The sequence below is a fragment of the Mirounga angustirostris genome, unplaced genomic scaffold, assembly GCF_029215605.1.
Source record: "Mirounga angustirostris isolate CCGP_5_RB_7025 unplaced genomic scaffold, mMirAng1.0.hap1 SCAF_5, whole genome shotgun sequence".
NCBI lineage: Eukaryota > Metazoa > Chordata > Mammalia > Carnivora > Phocidae > Mirounga > Mirounga angustirostris.
This window is the reverse complement of record NW_026991713.1, coordinates 176,458,198-176,477,628: the sequence shown is the minus strand read 5'-3', so window position 1 is coordinate 176,477,628 and position 19,431 is coordinate 176,458,198. Positions and strand designations below refer to the sequence as shown.

At 62.5% G+C, this 19,431-nt stretch overlaps 1 protein-coding gene across 9 annotated transcripts in view; it reads right to left on the bottom strand.

The window, feature by feature from the left end:
• Positions 1–1,949: 1,949 nt before the first annotated feature.
• The window catches only part of TNRC18 (trinucleotide repeat containing 18), an 88,083-nt gene continuing 70,601 nt past the window's right edge, over positions 1,950–19,431 (bottom strand). For all 9 annotated transcript variants that reach the window (XM_064593348.1, XM_064593341.1, XM_064593340.1 and 6 more), the window contains 12 exons: positions 17,842–18,272; positions 14,073–14,225; positions 13,584–13,725; positions 11,778–11,895; positions 11,300–11,375; positions 11,103–11,211; positions 8,541–8,657; positions 7,741–7,905; positions 6,025–7,355; positions 2,810–3,046; positions 2,636–2,710; positions 1,950–2,309 (listed from right to left, as the gene is read on the bottom strand). In XM_064593348.1, coding sequence (XP_064449418.1) covers positions 2,103–2,309; positions 2,636–2,710; positions 2,810–3,046; positions 6,025–7,355; positions 7,741–7,905; positions 8,541–8,657; positions 11,103–11,211; positions 11,300–11,375; positions 11,778–11,895; positions 13,584–13,725; positions 14,073–14,225; positions 17,842–18,272 — 3,161 coding nt within the window. In that variant the 3' untranslated portion in view covers positions 1,950–2,102. The remainder of the gene's footprint in view (positions 2,310–2,635; positions 2,711–2,809; positions 3,047–6,024; positions 7,356–7,740; positions 7,906–8,540; positions 8,658–11,102; positions 11,212–11,299; positions 11,376–11,777; positions 11,896–13,583; positions 13,726–14,072; positions 14,226–17,841; positions 18,273–19,431) is intronic.

Genomic DNA, 19,431 nt, shown 5'->3' with positions numbered 1-19,431 from the left:
CAGGTGGGTGCCCTGGCAGCCCTGGGAGCCAAGACTTTGAGGCGATACCACAGGGGCCACCAGGTGGCGCCAGTGCACTGCTCCTGCGTGTGGGAGTGGCCGCCGGCTGTCGTGTGACTCGATTTCTCTGAAACAGGAGGCCCATCAGGGTCCTTCCCCTGGCGGGTCGCTGGGCAGGTACCTGTGGGGTCAGCCTGAGAGCTGACCTCAGGGCAGGAGGGGGGCGGCGGCACCAGGGGCAGGGCCCAGCCTCCCCCAGCCCTGCGTCGCCACACCTGCCCAGGACCCGCTCAGACCACCGGCACTGGCCCTGTTCTTGTGGTCTTCAGATGTGGGCAGGCTGGGAGTGCCGATCTCTGCGTTTTCAAGGGGGAGACGGGGTGCAAGCCCTGCAGCCTCGCACGGGTCAAGAACGCTTCCGGCCCCGGGGGGACACATCCCGTATCTCCGCCACCCAACACAGTAGCCACTGGCCACTTCTGGTTGTTGTCCCCTGGGGACGTGGCCAGGGCCACTGAGGAACTCTTCATTTCCCTTCATGCACGTTAACCTGGGTGTGAACAGCCCCGCAGCGGCGCCCCGCTCCTGGCCCCCCCAGCCGCTGGCCAGCACCACGCACCCCCTGCCCCAGCCCTCGAAATGAACCACTCCAGACAACGGCAGTTCTCCGATTATAGCTTTTTCTCTTTTCTTTTCTTTTTTTATGAAAAAATCACACAGAATTCGCCAACAAACAAAATTCCAAAAGAAACTTAAAAAAAAAAAAGGAAAACAGTAATTCCCCCAAAAAACAAAACCAAAGTCTGGCTTTTCCTTCCCTTAAGATTGTCTGGACGAGGCCTCCGTCCCCCTGGAAGGCGCGGGGGCTGGTAAGTGCTCTCGGGGCCGAGCCAGGGGAGCGGGGCCACTGCGCCCGGCCGGCCCCCTGTCCCCCTCCTCAGCCTCTGCTCTCCCTAACTGCTTCTCCGTTCTGGGGGCGAGTACAGTACACCTGGGCCGGGGGGGGGGCGGGGGGGCGGGGTGTGCTCAGGACGAGGGGGGCCCGTGAAGCTGGGTGCTAGACACTCACAATCTAATAGGAAATAAAAAATATTCTGCACGTCAGAATGTGTTCGCTTTTTTTTATAATTTCATAGCTATTTTTTCACAGTTTTAAAAAGTTTATATTTATATATATTTATATATATTTATCTTTATATATATAATTAAAAAGTTGACTCCATTTAAAGGCATATGATACAGGGGCGGGGAAGAGTCTCTTGGTACAATAAAACTATACAGGTTGTAAGAACTGCCGCTGCCTCCGGGCGGGCCGAGGCCTGGGCGGGAGGGCCGGGCATGGCGGGTCAAGGACTTCAGCACCATTGGGGTTGTGTGTAGTGTAGGGGCCGGACCGGGAGGGGTGGGCCCTCCCTGGGGCCTCAGGGCCCGCAGCCCCCCTGCCTGGCACCTGGCCGAGGCTGCCGGGCTCCACCCTCACCTGGCTCTCGCGCCCGAGTCCAGGCCGTCCTGAGAGGGCAGAGGCCGGGCCCCCGGCTGGTGCCCAGAGCAGGCCTGGCCTGGCCGGTGAGGCTGGTGGGCATCCATCCGGCCAGCCCGCCCCGTCTCATGGCGGGAGGCTTGGGGTGGGCTCCGTACTGAGGGGGCTCGGGCACTAGGAGCCCCGGGGAGGGCCCTCAAGCAGCGGGAACCCCCGAGCGAGTGTCAGTTTGGTTCCTCGGGAACCCCCTCCCCACTGAATCCCCGGTGGGCCTTGGCCTCGGCCTGGAGGCGCCTGGGTCCTGGGGGCCCGGCCCGGCCAAGTGCTTACAAGGTGCTGGAGGGGAGGCCCCGGAGGGGGGCCCAGCAGAGCCATACCCTGATAGCTGAGAGGAGCCCCGTCTGGAGGGGCACCGGGGGTTTGGGAGGGGGCTGGGGACGTGTGCACACGCGTGCACGAGGTGCATGCATACAGGCACACACGTGTACACACGCACGCCAGGGCGTCCAAGGGCACACTTGCATGCACACAACCAACGCACGTGGCCCCCGAGACGTGGCAGTGATGGCGAGGGGCCCCGCTGGCCCTCGGGGCGCAAGGCGGCCGGCAGGGTGCTGGGCGCTCAGCAGAGCACAGGCACGCCGTCGGTGGAGAAGATCATGCCCGTGGTGGGCTCGTAGGTGCCCGCGAGGTAGTACAGACCCTCGCTGTCCTGGTACTTCTTGGTCTTGAGCATCTGCTCGTACTGCTCCAGGCCCACCACCAGGCACTTGTGCGACACGGTCTGCACGTCGTTCTCGTCCACGTGGGAGGACTGGTAGAGGGCGCGCTGCGGGCACGGCAGGCGGGTGTCAGGGCGGGCGGGAGACAGGGAGCACCCCCCGGACCAGAAGGACCAGGGAAAACCCTGAGGGCAGAGAAAGAGCCCTCCACCCCCACACCGGCGACGGAGAGACCGAGAGATCCCGAGACAGACACACAGACCAAGACAGAGAGACCCTCAGGCTAAGGACCCCAAAGCGCGGCGGACAGCAGATCAGAGCCAGACACGGGGCTGGGGTCAGGGGGCCGGACGCCACTGGAGCCCAGCTTCCCCCAACCCCCAAGATGTGTGCAGAGGGCTTGAGAGGCCCACCCTCCACCCCGTGCCCCTACCTCCATGAAGTCCTTCCTCTGGCTGGAGGCCCGCAGGGCCGCGGGCAGGCTGCGGCCGGACTTCTGGTCCCAGTGCTGCGTGTGGGACAGACGGGGGGTTGGTGAGCCTGGCACGGCCCCACCCGACCCCAGAACCAGGCACCCCGGCCTCAACCTCTGGCCACCCGGCCTCACCTGGCCCTCGTGGAGGCGCTTGCCCGGGCTGGTCTCCTCGGGGTGGTAGAACCACTTGACGCGGACCACCATGTTGCTGCCCCACGACTCCCACATGCTCTGGATGCGGCCGATGTAGGGCAGGTTGGGGCGGCCGGCCGACAGGAACACGGCGCAGTCCCCGATGCGGATCATCTCCTTGCCGCGCACGATGGCCTTGTAGAAGAGCTTGCGGGCCTTGCCCTTCATGCCGCGGCGCTGTGGGACACGGAGCGGGGGAGGGGGGTGTCAGGGGGCCCCAGGCCAGCCCAGGCCAGCCCTGCCGCCTGCAGCCTGATCCCCGAGCTCTGGGGGTCTGCAAGGGGCGGGCTGGGAGGGAGCAGACCCCCTGCCCGCTCCAGCTGGGGAGCCTTCTTCATCTCTTTGCCCACATGGTGTCTGACTGACACGAAGGACCCACAAATAAGAGGGACTTCCATTCCCTGTCCCGAAGCGGTGCTGGCACGGGACCCCCTGGAAGGGCCCGCAGACCTCGCGCCTGCTGTCCACGAGGCTCCCATGGCCCGGCCCAGCAGCCCCCTCCTGACCCCCGACTTCCAGACAGGGACAGTGAGGTCCAGTGGGGGAACAGCGCAGGCTCCCAGCTTTGCCTCTGGACAGAGCACAGGGCTCCACCCCCCACGGCTGTCACACAGCCATTCCACATCCCCTGGGGCCACAGGTCATTGGCTGTGCAGCCTCGTTCTTACACCCCCACAGGCAGCGTGCGGCCGGGAGTCAGCTGCCCAGGTGGCCTGACCGGGGTCGAGGGAGTTGGGGGGCATGGGCCGAGGGCTGTCCCTGGGACCATGTCAACCCCCAGGGGAAGCCCCTGACTAAGGTCGGCCCGCAGGATCCAGCACGAGGCCCACATCTGCCGGGCCCAGGGCATGCTGGGTTTTTCTTAGTCACTCAACAAACACTTCCTGGGCTGGCACGGGGACAAACAGGTCCAAGGAGGGAACACACCAAAACCCCAAAACCCACCACAGCCCCAGGCAGCTCTGGGGGCAACTCCCCAAGAGACCAGACCTCAGCAAAGCTCAGCCAGCCCTCCCATGGAAGCGGTGCGCGATCTCCTCAAACTAAGATCTAAAACTCACTCAGCCAGGTGACTCCGAGCCAGTTCGCCTAAACAGGGGAGACCTACATGCTCGTTTCAACCTTCTCCAGAAGCCTCTTTTTCTACTTTTAATTCCTCAGACCCCCCGTGGGGACAGACTTTGATGTCCTTGTCACTGATCGCCTGCACGTTCTACAAATTGCTCAAATTCTTTTCAGCTCAAGGCTGAAGATGAATTCAAGCTGAGGTGGACGGCTATGATTTCTCCACCAACCCCTCTTTGACAGCCGTTACGTTTCTGGCATTCCGGGGCTACTCCCCTTGCTCCTCAATCCACATGGCTCCCCAGTGGGGCCAATGCCACCCCTGCAGCGAGCACGGGACTTGGCCTGGCCAATCTGGACAGCCGGTCCTCCTCCCGGCATGGTGACTGGCTCAGAGGTGGGCTCGGCACCCAAGCCAAAGACATTCTACCAACTTCAGCGTGAACCCCTTGCAAAAGGATCCTTCCTCCCTCCTGTCACTTCTGAGCGGGTAGAACACGAGCTGGAAGCTACCAGGGCTGCTTGCTGCCAAGAGGGAAGGAGACCAGTGCGAAAGCAGGAAGGAGCAACTGAAGGCTGGAGCACGGACCCACCAGTGGGTCTGAAGACAGCTTTCCAAACCCTTGGATCCAGCTGTACCTGAAGCTGCACCCCCCTGGACTTCTCTGTTAAAGTGGCCAATAAGTCTGGCCCTGGGCTCTGTCCACTGCAGCAGTGAGGGCCCTGATGCTAACACAGGGCAGGAGCCAATCCCGGTGGAGGGGAGACAGCAAGGATGTGCCCATCTTCAGCTCAGAAGCACCTGCTGGGACCAGAGCTCCAGGAGACCTGGTGGAGAAGGTCTGAGTGCAGCTTGTCAGGGAAGATCCTACATGCTCAAATTTGCTGTCCCCAGCAGTGGCCTTGCCAGGAGAGGCTTTCTCATCCAGGAGCCAGCAACCCCCACGGGCTGAAAGTCAGACAACTTAGGCTCCGCGGGGTCAGAAAAGCAGACTATCTGCCCCAGGTTCAAGTTAGTGCCTCCAAAGCAGGGAAGCCGTGGGGAGAGCAGGAGCTGAGAGGGGGCAGGGTGCTGCGCACTCCCCGACTCCCTGCTCCGCATGCCTTCTGGAGAGCCCTCCGGAGGCACTGGCACAGGGGGCCCCCAAGAGCCACTGCTAGGACAGAAGCCCCCAAGCTGGGGTCTCGATTCCGAACCTCTCCCCCACTTTTCTGGCCTTGTTAACATACCTCAGGGAGTGGACACGACATAAACCCCCCAGCAGCTTCCCAAGGTCTCAGGAGGTGCATTGTCAGACCCCACCAGCTCGGCACTGTCAACCCCCAAGTCCCTATACCTGCCCTGGCAGGAACTGGCACCGGAGGGGGGAGGGGTACAGACTGCCTGGGACTGGGGGGACGGGCGCTGCGGGCAAAGCTGTCGAGCTGTACCTCCGGACAAGCAGCCAGTCTTCCTGTCCAGGGGCACGGGACGGACTGGTGACCCTGGGGGCTGTTCCCCCCTGCACACGGAAGTTTCTCGGGGGCCTGTGTGCACAGGGCACAGGGTAGGCCGGGAGGGCTCTTTCTGGAGAATCACCCTCTACTACAGGACTGGCCGACTGACCCTAGACCTGCGCAACCAGAACGTTCTCCCTTCGCTCCACTGTGGGTGCGTGGGGAGCTGGTCCAGCCTCGGACCTCTGCCGGCAAACATGGGGAAAGCAGCGCCTCCTGCTGGGGTCGCCGCCACGGTCACGCCGAGGCCGAGGGACGTTCTGCCGCGAGGCGACAGCACAGAGTCAGCTGTGGGGTTTTGAGAGCCCCTCTGCCTGGGAACTGGACGCCCGCCCAGGGGGCCGTCCCTGCCTGCTTTTTGGCCCGTGTTCCGCAGGGGGCGGGTCTGGGCCCAAGACCACAGGCAGCACTGCTCTGGGGAGGACGCGGCTTCGGACCCAGCAGAGAGGGTGTCCTCGCTCTGAGACTCGGGGGCCACGAGTATAACGTGGGATCGCCCCACACGGCTCACCCCCACCCTCCTGGTGCGGGGCTGGGCAGGTGGGCGGGATGGAAGGACGGGCACGCAGGGGCAGACCCCCACCCTCGGCTACCTGGGTGGGCTTGCCGAACCACTTCCAGAGCTGCCGGGCAGGCAGGAAGGCGGCGATCTTGGGCCGGTTCTCCACGGACGGCAGGCGCTGCCGCTTGGCCAGCTCCTTGGTGGTGGGCAGGTGGACGCCCTCTCTCTTCTTGGGTCGGCTCTTGGCCCCGGCCCCGGCCTGAGCCTTGGGCGGCAGAGGCTGCGGGGGCTGCGGCGGGGGCGCCTGGGGCGGGGGCGCCGGCGCCTTCTTGCCCGGGGAGTGGGCCGCGGAGCGAGCCTTGCCCGCCGGCTTGGGCGCCTTGCTCGGGAGGGCCGGCGGGGCGGAGGGGCCGGCCGCGGGGGCGGGCGCGGCCTCCTCGTCGGAGCTGCAGGAAGAATCGTCGGTGGTGGAGGAGGACGAGGAGGAGGACGAGGAGGACGAGGAGGAGGACGAGGACGAGGAGGAGGAGGACGAGGACGAGGAGGACGAGGACGAGGAGGACGAGGACGAGGACGAGGAGGAGGACGAGGACGAGGACGACGAGGACGAGGACGAGGACGAGGAGGACGAGGACGAGGAGGACGAGGACGAGGACGCCCTGGAGCTGGAGGCGCTGCAGTCCCGGCCGCCGCCCTGGCCCTCCTCCTCCCCCTCGGTCTCGGAGCTGCTGCTGCCACCGCTCTCGCTGCTGCTGCCACCGCTCTCCGACTCCTCGGCCCCGTCCTGCTCCGCCTGGCCCTGGTCCGGGCTCTTCGGGGTGCCCGCGTCCTCGCACTCGAGCCCGCCCCCGGGCTCCTGGGCCAGGTCGCCATCCGCGGCCTTGGGCCGGGCGGCCTTGGGCTCGCCGCCGCCCGCCGCCGGGGGGTAGCTGCCCAGGCCCAGGAGGCCCTTGGGCTCCTGCCAGCCCCCAGCCCCCGGGTCCTCCCGCAGGAGCAGGGCCTCTTTGGCCTTCTTGCTTTTGGGCGACGTCACGCCCTCGTGGTCCAGCTTGACGAGCAGCTCGGCCTCCTCCCCGGGCCTCCGGGGGCCCTTGGGGGCCGCCTCTTCGGCAGCCCGGGCCTTCTTGGGCTTGGGCCGGGTGGCGGGCATGGTGATGGGCATGGTGACAAGGGGGGCGGGGGCCAGGACCGCGGCGGGGGCCGGCAGCTCGCCAAAGGGCTCAGGAGCCGGGCAGCTGGTGAAGGTGGACGGCGCCGGGCTGGGCTGTGGGGGCGCTGGCCGAGCCTTGGGGGCTTTGGCCCGCTTGTCCACGGGTTCTGGGGGGCTCTTCTTGGAACTCGGGGTGCTGATCGGCTCCAGGGCCAACGGGGTACTGGGGACCTCCTCTGTTGGGCCCCCCTCCTCCAGGACAGCGGCTCTATCTAGGAGAGAGAAGGAAAAAGCTTCGGTGAGGCCAGGGCCAGGGGCTTCCCAAGCCAGAAAGCCCTGTTTCCAGCCTGGCCCTGCCCGTTCCTGAGCAGCACCCACTCTGGGCTCTCAAGTCACTGTCATCATAGAGGTGGTGACCCCAACGTGGTTCCCTGGCCATCTCGGCTCCTAGCACTTGTCCCTGAATGCTGGAGTGAACCCCCTGGCTAAACCTCTGCTCTGCCCCCGACAGACCAACGTGCCTCCCAGAGCCTCGGTTTCCCAGTCTGTCACATGGTCCAAGTGGCCCTGCGACCAAGTCCCCACAGAGGTGTGCAGTCCGTCCCCAGCCATTCCCACACCTGCCCTTGTGCCTCGGCCGAGCAGGGGCCGACATACCACTCTTGGCTTTGGTGCTGGGTTTCCGCCCACGCCCTCGTGCCTTAGAGCTGGGCTCCTCAGACCCTGGCGTGCCCCCATCTTTGCTGTCCCCGGTGTCTTTGCTGGTCTTCCGGCTGCGGCGCTTGGCACTTGGCACCAGGAGGGCTGGGGATGGCTCCGCACCTGCAGAGCAGGACAGATGGTGGCTCAGGCCTGGGTCTCTGCTCTCCAGGCGGCCCAAGCATCCTCTGTGACGGCGGGCGGGGGCTGGATAACCCCATCGCTGACCCCACTTGGCCTGCCTGCAGGGGCTGCACAGTTGGGGAGGGCAGCCCCATCTGCAGGGGTGCACTCGGGTGTGTGCACGCACAAAAAGCTCCATGCGGGCTCCTCGAATGAACGGACTGGGTGGAGCTGAGCCAAGATCCCCCCTTCCACCTGGAGAATGCCCAACCACTGAGCCCCAGAAGTCAGGCAGTCCTGCCTCTAGTCGTGGGACCCTGGAAGTCACTCCCCTCCTGGAACCCAAGCTTCGTGTTACACGCAGGACCGAGGCAGGAATTCAGTGGTCTCGTGGACATGGGGAGCATGGAACATTCAGTAATGGTGACTGACCAGCCTCGACGCAGGCCTGGGGAGCCCCGGGAGCCCCTCCCTGATGCCCACTCTGGGAGCCCCAGCCACGGTTCCTGCCATTGCCATCCCATGGGTGTAAATGGTCCAAACGGTGGCCAGCGCCCAGAGCCGGGCTCACAGGGGAGCCAGGGGTGGACGTGGGGGTCATCCCCCGCCCCCCGGGCAGCAGGGCTGGCACTCACACTGGATCTTATAGTCAGGAGGCAGAAGGCGGATGTGGGAGAGAGGGATCCTCCCCGTGTCCCCGTCATCGAACTCCACAGTGATGAGGTCCCCATCATCCTCAAGACCGAGCAAGCCTGTTGGCAAAGGGGCAGAGTCAGGGAGGCCAATGGACCCCGTTCTCGGAGGGGCACAAGGCGAGCAGAAACCAGCCGGTAAGCAGCACTGGGCTTGAGATGTGCAAGGGCAGGTACACAGTGGGGCAGAATGTGAGCTTCAGAGCATGCGGTCCCAGCAGGAGCACCAGCACTCCCATTCCGGCATCCTGACTCCCCCCTAAGCAACAGGGGAGAGGCAAGGGCGGGCACCCTAAAGGACAGAGGGAGCAGGCGAGGGGCTGGCGGCAGGTGGGAGCACGGCGTTTCACACCCATCTGCTCTCAGGGGCCTGGAGGGAGGCCGGTTTTCACAAGGGAGCCCCACAAGGCTCAGGCCCAGGAGGCACCCAGCACCTCTGAAGGCAGGGGTCAGGGGACCCCAACACTGGACAGGCTGAGGGTGTAGGCCTGGGGTTCAGCAGAGCTGGGTGGTGACCCCCACCCCGCTCCCACACGCAGATGCCCGGCCGGACCCCGAGGACAGGGCCGTGGGTGGTGTGCCTGCCGGCAGCAGGCGCACCCCAGGTACTGGGACCTGGGGTCCCCACAAAACAAGCCTGGCCACGCACACGGTTTCCAATCCACTTCCTAGGGACCACCAGGGCCGAAAGGACAGCCTCCCAGAAGAGGCAGACGCGGACCAGAGAGGTCAGGGGAGGCTGAAGAAAGCGCACAGGACCCCCTTAGAGGGAGGAAGGGGGACTCAGGAAAGGGAGCTGGGGAGACCCGACATGGAAACAGTACATTCTCCGAGAAGTTTAATAAAAGGTAACACAGATACAAGCAACAGCAGATGAAACAAAATAATATAAAAACAAGGACACAAACGTTCAAAAAAGAAAAAGAAAGAAAGAAAAAAAAGATTCAGAGAATAAGAAAAAACTCTTAGGAATTTCTTACATGACAGTAGGAATTTCAAAAATTCAAGAGAATGGAAGGGCCAGAAGGACAGGGTTAGCCAAGGAAACCTCCCGGGAGGTAGAACAAAACGGTGAAGAAACAGACAACCGACAGGAGAAAAGATACAGGCGCCGCGGGCGGCCCACGGGGGTCAGGGCAGGCGCCAGGCACAGGGGACATTTGCTTCAGAGCCTCCGCCCCCAAGTCCCCAGCAGTGCACACACACGGACATGGAGACACACACACACACACACACACGAAATTCCAGCTCTAGGAATAATGAGAACATCCTAACAGTTTCCAGAGAGAAAAAGCACGTCTACAAAGACCTGGCTGTAATCATGGCATCGAACTTCTCAGACAACCTCGGAAGCCGGGTAACAACAGACTGGTGACTTTGAAGCGGTGACGGAAAATCATTTCCAACCCAGAATGTCTCCCCAGCTCAATGCCTGTAGCAGCACTGGGAGTGAGGCAGAGAAAGACACGGGCGTGGCCCAGGAGCCGGAGAGATGGAGTTCTCAGAGCGATGACCGGGGGAGCCCCTAGGATGACCCCATCGTGGTCCAGGGGGACAGAAAGCTCCAGGGCTCCCGATCACGATGAACTGTTACCACAGGCAGAGGCCCTCCTGCCCGGCACCCCCGCTCCCACCTTCTGCGTCTACATGGACACTGGGTGGCCGTGGGGTGCGCCGCATGGGCCAGCTGGTCGGGGTGACGGGTGTTTTTTGTAACGTAATGAACATCCACATCCCCATCTCCTGGAAGTGTGGGGTCTGCAACAGCTAAGGGGGGGTGCTGTTCGAGCATCTGCTGTGTCTGTCTGTCTGAAACCTGTACCTGCACCTTCTGGGGCTCCTGTTATTTTTTTTTTTTTTTAAGATTTTATTTATTTATTTGAGACAGAGAGAATGAGAGAGAGAGAGCATGAGAAGGGGGAGGGTCAGAGGGAGAAGCAGACCCCCCCACTGAGCAGGGAGCCCGATGCGGGACTCGATCCAGGGACTCCAGGATCATGACCTGAGCCGAAGGCAGCCGCTCAACCAACTGAGCCACCCAGGCGCCCATGGGGCTCCTGTTATTTTCGTCGGCCTAGCTCCCAATCTCTTACTCTGCTAACAGCACCCCAACTTTCCCGGGGGGCCACTGTCCCCTCTCCCGGTCCACATGTGCAATCAGAAAGCCGACCTCGCTCGTTAAGTGTCGGGGATGAGACCCACAGCAGTCAATGAAATCCGCGTGACCCAAGCCGGCCACGCAGGCTCCACCCCAGGACTTCGATGGGGATCGAGAGACTTGCCCCAATGCCAGGATTTGGTAAGACGGCGGCCCCCCAAGGAGCCGGGTGTGAAGCCAGCCCGACGGGAGCGGCCTGAGGCCACCGCGTGAACCGGGCCGGCCCAGAGGCCCCGTGAGTTGCAGCTACGCGAGCCGGCACCACCGTTTCTGCACCGTCGGGGCTGGGGCTCGACCGAATGCGCCAAGAGGAGGGGGCTGCCGGGGAGGGCGTGGGGGCGCCTCACCTCGGACCACGGTGCCCGGATACAGGCAGCGATACTGCTGGCTCCAGTAGGCCGCGATTCTGGTCCCCTGCGGCAAGAAGCGGGTGGAGGCCGGCCTCACGTCGTTGATCTGGGGAAGCCAAGCACTGAGCGCCAGGGGGGACGAGGGACGGCCCGGCCCCCATCCTCTCAGGGGCCCCACCGCCCCAGCCCCTCACCGCCTCCTGCAGCAGCTGCTCCAGACAGTAGATGTGGGGCCGGTTCCCGCGTTCGCCCTCCACCACCACACGGTATCTGCAAGGCCACGGCACATACGGGGTGAGGGGACAGACCCGTGGACCTCCCCAGAGGGACCCCTCACCTCAACTCCTGGCCCCCCGGGTGTGACGTCGGAGCTTGGGGGTTTGCTGACGCCCTATATGAACCCGGGGCAAGTCTCTCCCCTTCTGGGTCTGTTTCCTCCCCTGTACAGCGAGGGGTGGCGGGTCCAAGAGAGGCCAGCACATTCTGGGGGCTGACCATGCCCCCCCAGCCCTCCCACAGAGAGCACTGCCCGCCCGGGGCCATTCACCCAGCTCAGAGAAGCAAAGCCACCTGCCCCCAGAGGACCGGCGCCCTGGACACGGGACCAGCTGAGGGTCTTCGGGCCCTGAGCCCGGCGCTGCTCCCAGCCCAGTCCCCCAGGTCCCCACTCACATGTCCGGTGAGTGCACCGTCTGCACGTGCCCGGCGTACAGCAGCTTGTCGTCCATGGGGATGAGCACACGCAGGCCGTCCTTCAGTTCGTCCTTGTCGATGATGCAGGAGCGCGGAGCTGCAGGGGGATCGGCAGTGAGGCAGGGCTGGAGCCAGGGGACAGCTGGGAGACCTGCCCTCCCTGCCCCCCACCTCTCCTCCCCCCCCTGCAGGCCACGTGTGTGCACACATCCACCCATGTGCCCAGACAGGCCTCATGCAGGGACACACAGTGGGGCCCTGAGCAGCATCCCCCATCCTGACCCAGGCCTCCAGAAAGATCCCAAGCGGGAAAGAAGCGGGGGTGACAGCCTGCACGTGCTGCCCATCCTCTACCCCAAAGACCACCACCCTTCGGGCCTGGGCAGGAGGCTCCAGGTCATCGGCCCCCACTGCTACCCCTTCTGCCAAACCTCCAGGACTTTCCACCTGGAATGCCACTGGTCCTGGCGGAAGCCAAACTCCCCTAGCCAAACTTCCCCAGCGAGGCTGTCCGCGCTCACTGCCCCCCACCCCACCTCCCGGCCTGTCCTCATTCCAAAGCTGCCTCCACCCTTGGCTTTCAAGTCACCTGCTCCTGACACCCCAAATCCAGACACTCCTCAGTTTTCCTCCGCCAGACTCGGCCATACTGTTTTGGACTCCTGGGCCCACCCTTCCTGCCCCGCGGGACCTTGAACCCAGCCCCACCCTGCTGTGACCAGGCTGGAGAAACCCGGACAGCTTACCAGGGTGGACAGAAGGGCCAGCCCGCATGTCCATCGCCGCCTGCACCCACATCCCTGCCACAGCCTCACCATGGGTGTGTGGACTTCCCACCCCTCGACGCAGAGTGTGGCCACGTGACTCTCTGGCCAATGGCACGAGGGAGGAGGGATCAAGTGCCGATTCTGAACCTAGGCCTTAAGAGGCCTCGTCAGCTCCCACCTGCCCTCACGGGCCTCTGGCAGCATGGCCACGGAGCAGAGCAGTCCCGCGAGCCATCCCGCTGCCCTGCAGACAACTGAGCCACAGACGCCTGCTGCCATCTACCGCTGAGGGGCTGTTTGTTACACAGCAACAGCAGAGGACACACTCGTGACCAGGCGATGACGTTCCGCAGCTCTGCTCGTCCTCTTCTCTGCACCTGCCCCACCCAATCACGTCCTCAGCCTCTCCTCCCAGCTCCGGACCCCTGGGCCCAAGTGCCAAGCACGTGTCGCTTCCTGAGGCTGTCGGCCAGGCACCCCAGACTCCAGCCAGCAAAGCACGGCACGGGATCGCCCCCTGCTCCATCCATGCCCACCCTACCACCACCCGTCCGCACCCCTTCTCATCTGCTCACACAGCCCACCCAGCCCACAGCCCCTCTCTCCCTCTCAACAAGCCCAAACCCACCCACCTCCCACCGTGCTGCCCCTGGTGCTGCAGCCCACCATCGCCCGCCGGGATCCCCACAGGGGCCTCCTACCTGGACTCCCTGTCCCCCTCAGGGACCCCAATCTGTCCTCGACAAAGCAGTCAGAGAGCACTTTCCAAACCTATCTGACCGCACTGACTTCCACTTACAACCTCTGGCAGCTTCTTGTTTTCAGTAGGGCAAAGACCAGACTCCGCCCACGGCCCCCGAGACTGGGCCATCTGCCTCCTCCCCCCACCAGCTTGCCAAACTGGCCTCTCCCGGTTCACCTCAGACACCAGGCCCCTGCACGCGCTCACTCCCTGGGGCCTCGGCCCCTGCACCCCCACGCTGCCAACCAGAGCCAAGACGGCATCGCGGGTACTTACCCGGAGTCAGCGGCCGCTCCACGGCCCCGCCGCGAGGCAGGTGCTCATCCTCAGAGAAGCTCGAGTCCTGGTTGGGCTCGAAGTCCTCCTCGGCAGCCATGCTCTCCATCAGCTTGCTCACGGCTCCCCCCTTCCCCCGATTCTGGGGACAGAGCAGAGCAGGCCAACGGCTTAGGACGCACCATGCCAAGTCCTGCTGCTTAGGACCCTCCCTGGAAAGCCGGGGTCACAGTCAGGCCACAGGGGCACCTGCCACATGTGCAGCGGGGGTCCAGCTGGCCTCACCCCACAGGCCAGAGGGAGGGCAAAATGGGGCCGCAAGCCGGATGACCAAGCCTGCACGTGCTGAGGCAGCACATCGAGACACACAGTGGGTCTGAGGACAAACAGCCTGGCCAGGGGAGAGACGGCGCGGGCGCTAGGCACACCAGCTCACCCCCATCTTGGGGTTCCCACGGGGACCTCGCTCTTGGGCACGGCGAGCCTTACCTCCTTCTTCACCTCCTTCCCTTTGGCCTTGGCCTTGCTCCTCTTGGCAGTGGCCGGGGAGCTGGTATGGGGAGCCCGGGCCTCGGGGGGCAGGGCGGCAACACGGGGTGGGGGCAGTGCGGCCCCTGAGCCGGCCTCCTTCCCCTTCTTCTTCTGGGTGAGGAAGCAACAGAGGAGCCATCAGAGGCCGCCCTCCCCCACCACTCGCCCTCCAGGGAGAGGAACAGAACAGCTCCCTCCCCTCCCGCACGTATGTTTGTTCTTAATCTTAATTGTTTTATTACTACTATATGTTGCTACTTGTAAAAAGAAAAAAAAAAGGACCCAAGTGCATATGGGCGCAACTTCCTCTCCAGTGCATCCTATCAAGTACACAGCGCTAACTAGAATCACTACCGGCTACCCGGCACATCCTTCCAGAACTTTCCACCAGCACGTACAACCATACAAACACACAGGCTATGCAGACACATTTGCACACATGGTACTTTTTTTTTAAAAAAAACACAGATGAGAATTTACCAAAAGTCCTGCTTTGCAACGCCCCCCCCCAAGTATGTCTGAGATACACAGAGACCGCCTTGCTTCAGCAGCTGCTCACGCGCAGCTGTGTGTGTGTGTGTGTGTGTGTTGGGGGGCAGGGCGCAGGTCATTTATAACCACCCCCCAATGATGGATGCACAGGCAGCATCTTCCAAGTGATGCCACAGAAACAGGACAGTACCGGTCAGTTCCTCAGGCATGTTCCAGAAGGAGCAGGCAAAACCCTCCGACTGCCTCTGGGGCGCCCCAGCAGTGAGGGGAGAGCCACGCCCATCCCGGCTCCAAGCTCCCCCAGGGACGGTCCCCCGTCCCTGTCAGTGGCGCGTGGAAACTGGTCCCAGAGGGCCGAGAGTGCCCCCACCAGGCTTCGTGCATCAGAGCAGAGCACTACCAACAACCTGGCCGTCCTGGGACCTTCGGGAAACACTGGTGCATCACAGATCCAATTACAAGCTTTCAGGCCCGCGGCGGCAGTGGGAAGAACAAAGTGGGGGTACTTGGTGTAAGAAGCAAGCTCAGGCTACGGGTCTGCACGACCCAGGGGTGATGGGCGGGCGGCAGGGTCGGGCGGGGGTGAGGGTCACTTTATGTTTTTTAAAAGACACATTCCTGAAACAAAACAACCAAGTCCAGGGACCAGAGGATGTGGGAAATGGAAGAAAAAAAAGAGAATCCTGGGCAAATGTTAAAAAAGACCACAGCGGAAGTCACGTCCACAGCACAAAGCACCGTAAGGGACAAAGCAGATGATGGTACAGGGATAGAAGGTATTCGGTGTGGATCGCCATTTGCAGGGGGAAGAGATAGACATTTTCTCGTTTCGGATGCATGCCTTCATCCTGTTCACATTTCTGAAATTAGAAGGCATCCTGGGGGTTGAAGGAACGTCTGTCATGTGGTTCTGTGCCTTTTCCCCCAAACATCTGTTGTAAATAGCTCATCCGTCCATCGTGCACAGGGGACAGAAAGACAAGTTCTGAACGGACTTGTATTTTCTTCCTTTTCTGCAACCTCCAAATCAGTTCCAATCAGACAACTACCGATAACTGTTTCTTTCCCATTGACCAGAAGCCCCTTTCTGGGAACCTTATTTTTTTTAAATAAGAAAAGAACTCCAGGGGCACCTGGGAGACTCAGTTGGTTGAGCATCCGACTCTTGGTTTTGGCTCAGGTCATGATCTCAGAGTCCTGAGTTCAAGCCCTGCATTGGGCTCTGTACTCAGCGGGGAGTTTGCTTGAGATTCTCTCTCTCTCTCTCTCTGCCCCCCCCAACGTAAAATAAATAAATAAATAAAAATCCTTTAAAAAAAGGTAAAATAAGGCTGATGGAAAATGGGAATGTAGAAGTCTAAAAAGGACACGGAAAGTGTATCTCACAGAACTACGAACAGTGGTTGTTCCTGGGGTGATTTCATGGGTATCTGATTTCTCCTTTCGTTGACAATTAGCCTGTTCTGTTCTAGTCTTTCACTGTGTCGTCAGAAGGCTGGGGTTGGGTGAGCCCCCTGCCTCCCCCCCGACACAGGGTGCCGCATCTTGGCAAAGGGCCCAGGGGCCAGTGTGGCCCGGGGGGGTGTTCAAAGCTCAGCTTGGATGATCGTTAGCAGCTGTGACCTTGGGAGGGTGACAAGGCCACCTGTAAAGTCCAGTTATATGAGTAACCTACCTCACAGGGTCTCGTGATACAGGGACATGGTAAGAAATATATACTCGGTCTCTGCCCCAGTTCCTGACCCAGAGCTCCTAAGCCTCTTGGAATTTCCTGGATCATAGGAGCGTCTTTTGTCCTAACGAGGTGACTACGGGTAAGTCCCTAGCTAGCCCCAGGATGAGGGCCGCTCACCAGAAACACCAAGCCAGGAGGAGAAGCCACGAACTCTGAGCTCCACCCCACATCCTCTGGAGAGGGGAGAGGGTCCAGAGACTGAGTTAATAATCAATCCTGCCCAAGAGATGAAGTCCCCAGTCCCTTGCCCTGGACATCTCTTCCGTCTGGCTGTTGCTGAACTGTCTGCTTCCTGAAAACCGGTCATAGGAAGGAAAGAGCCTCCCGGGTTCTGTGCATCCCTCTGGTGAATTATTGACCCCAACAGTGGGTCCTGGGAACCCCCGCTACACAGCTGGTGCGTCCGTCAGGAGCTCAGGGACAGTGGGGGTGGGCTGGGGACACGGCCCTCCGCCAACTCCAGGGAGTCGGTGCCAGAGGGTCGTGAGCAGACAGAACAGGTTTCCCTTTACCAATGAAGGACGTACGGGGGTAAAGGGGTCAGAGCCTGCCTGGGCCCCACCGTGGACCACCTGGTGAGATCATGAGCATTGAGCATTCCATAGTATTCCAGCACCTTCCCTCCAAGGCCTGGGGAAAGCTGAGAGGGCTTCAGCCATGGACAGACAGGTGCGGAGGACCCGCGAATACGGCCCCCTCCTCACTAGCGCCCAGTACGGGAAATCAGTACCGGGTCTCATCCCTCACCACGATGTCCTCTAGATTGTCCCTGTTATCCGAGAGATCATCCTCCATCAGGGTCGGGGGTGGGGAGGCCTGACTCAGAGGCCACTGCCGAGCGCCGGCTGTTGGGTCTGAATGCAAGCACCCAAAGGGAGGACAGATGGCCACAAGGTTCCTAGCGGCCTGCGCAAGGAGGGGAGCAGGTCTGCCCGTCCTAGAGTGCTCAGAAAGCAAGCGGTCTCCAGCTGGGGAGCCCAAGCAGAGAATTCAGGGAGTTATGACTTCCACTCACTTCTGAAGAGCTGAGATTCTCCTACAGCTGTGGGTGGAGGCCACGCACCACAGTAGGACCGGCAGCGTCCGACTTTGTCACCGACAGAATCACCGTCACGTAGCGCATGACTGTTACCACAGAGACCCTGACCTACGGTTCACGCTCAGCACTTGAGTGACGGCACCTACTCGACCCGGCAACGGGCATCCGTATCAGAGACCTTCTTCAAGAGGCACACGGAGGGCCTCTGTATCACAAGCGGGAGGTTCGGTATTTTGATAACTGCACGTCAGGATCGCTGTTTTCCTTTGGGGTCCCTGCACCTCACTCCCACAACAGAGTGTGACCCCGAGATGGGAGGGGAGGGCACCTCTGTGAGGGATGGGTGCTCAGCGCCTCTGAGCCCAGGTCCCCGGGCAGCGGGTGGCCCCTGCAGCTGGGGGGAGCAGGGCCCGGCAGTCGGGTCCCTTCCCGCCGCCCCCGCCCCCGCACAGAGCCCCTACCTTCCTGGGGTCCTTCCTGTCCTTGGCACGGCCGGTGTCCTTGCGAGGGCTCAGCGGGCCACCCTTGCCACAGCGGCTGGGCTTGGCAGCAGCCGGGGCAGCGCTGCTGGGGGCTGGGGCGGCGGCAGAGGCGTCGTGCAGGAAGATGCGCTCGCTACGCCGCCGCGTCCACAGGTCGTCGTCGCTGGCCTCGGGCCCCGCCTCGAAGCCGGGCTCCTTGGCACCCCGCAGCTTGCGGGCCTTGCGCCCTTTCTCTGCCGCCAGCTTGGCCTTGTCGGGGCTGGTGGGGCCGGGGCCCCGGGCGCTGGGCGCAGGTGAGGCCAGGGAGGGGCCTGGCTCCCCCAGTCCCTTCTTGGGCCGCAGCAGCCCGGCAGGCGACCGCTTCCGCACCTTGACCTCACTCTCCGAGTCGGTGTACTCAAACTCCGTGCCTGGATGCGGGACGAGGGCAGGGGCTGTGGACAGGGGCTCCCGGGACCCCCACTTCCCACCCACCCAGACGCCCTGGCCACCAGCAGAAGGCCACAGTCCCACCCCTCCTCCAAGGGAGGCTTCTCATTTCCAGGAGAGGAACCTGAGGCCCAGAGGAGGAGGGGGAGGACTTGCCGGGCCACACGCCTGTGAGTGGCAGGTCCTGCTGGCCCCACTGCTGGCCCGAACCTCGCTCCCGCACCCCCCCCCCACCGTCGCTGCCCAGACTCTGCCGCCTCCCCCCAAGAACATCATCTGGGAACGTGAAGATTCCTGCCTGGCCCCATATGAGCTTCCCCTCTGCCTCCTGTGTGCCCCGTGGGAATCCCAGAAGCCAGGGCAGGCTGGGGAGGGCCTCAGGGAAGGCAGGTGGAAAGCCCACATGAAATCCCCGAGCCCGGCGGCGAGGGGCCTCTCCTCCACTTCCTGGAGCCACTTCTCAGAGCTGGGAGGTCCCTGGCACCCACTCCCTTTTAGAGGGTAGGCCTCACCAGAACTCACACAACCATGGGGCCCGGCCCCCTCCTGTCACCCTTGAGGCTCGTCCCTTCCCACAGACAAGGGGCCAGGCTCCATCCAAACCCTGGAGCTGCTGGGCTCCTTTACACACAAACCTCTCTCCAATGCCCAGTTGTGCTCCATCCCTTCAAACCTGCAGGCCTTTGCTTTGCTGGCCCCTGAAGCACCATCTCTCTCCTGGCCTCTACCTGGAAACCTGCAGTCTCCTATCTGAGAAGACCTGCTCGGCACCCTGGTGAATCCTCTGTCCACACCTCCAGCACCACGGGCACATATCCCACTGTCGGGTTCCCGCCCTCGTCTGCCGATCCTGTCCTGCTCGGCCCCCCAGAAGCAGATCCCCAATTCACTACCCCAGGCCTCCTGACCCCTGGGTAGCCAGCATCCCGCCCACAAGGGCTCCTCTGAGAGGCCCAGCCCCATCGCCTAACAGATGTAGCCGCTGTAGCAGGGCCGGGCTGGGAAGGGGCGCACTCCGTGGGAGGGAGCCACTGGCAAAGCTTAACGATCCCATTAATTAATCTTTTGTTAACAGACTTCCCACTGCACAGGGAGGCAGCTGGGGGCTTTCATGGCTGATTAGGGTGTAGGCCATAAAAC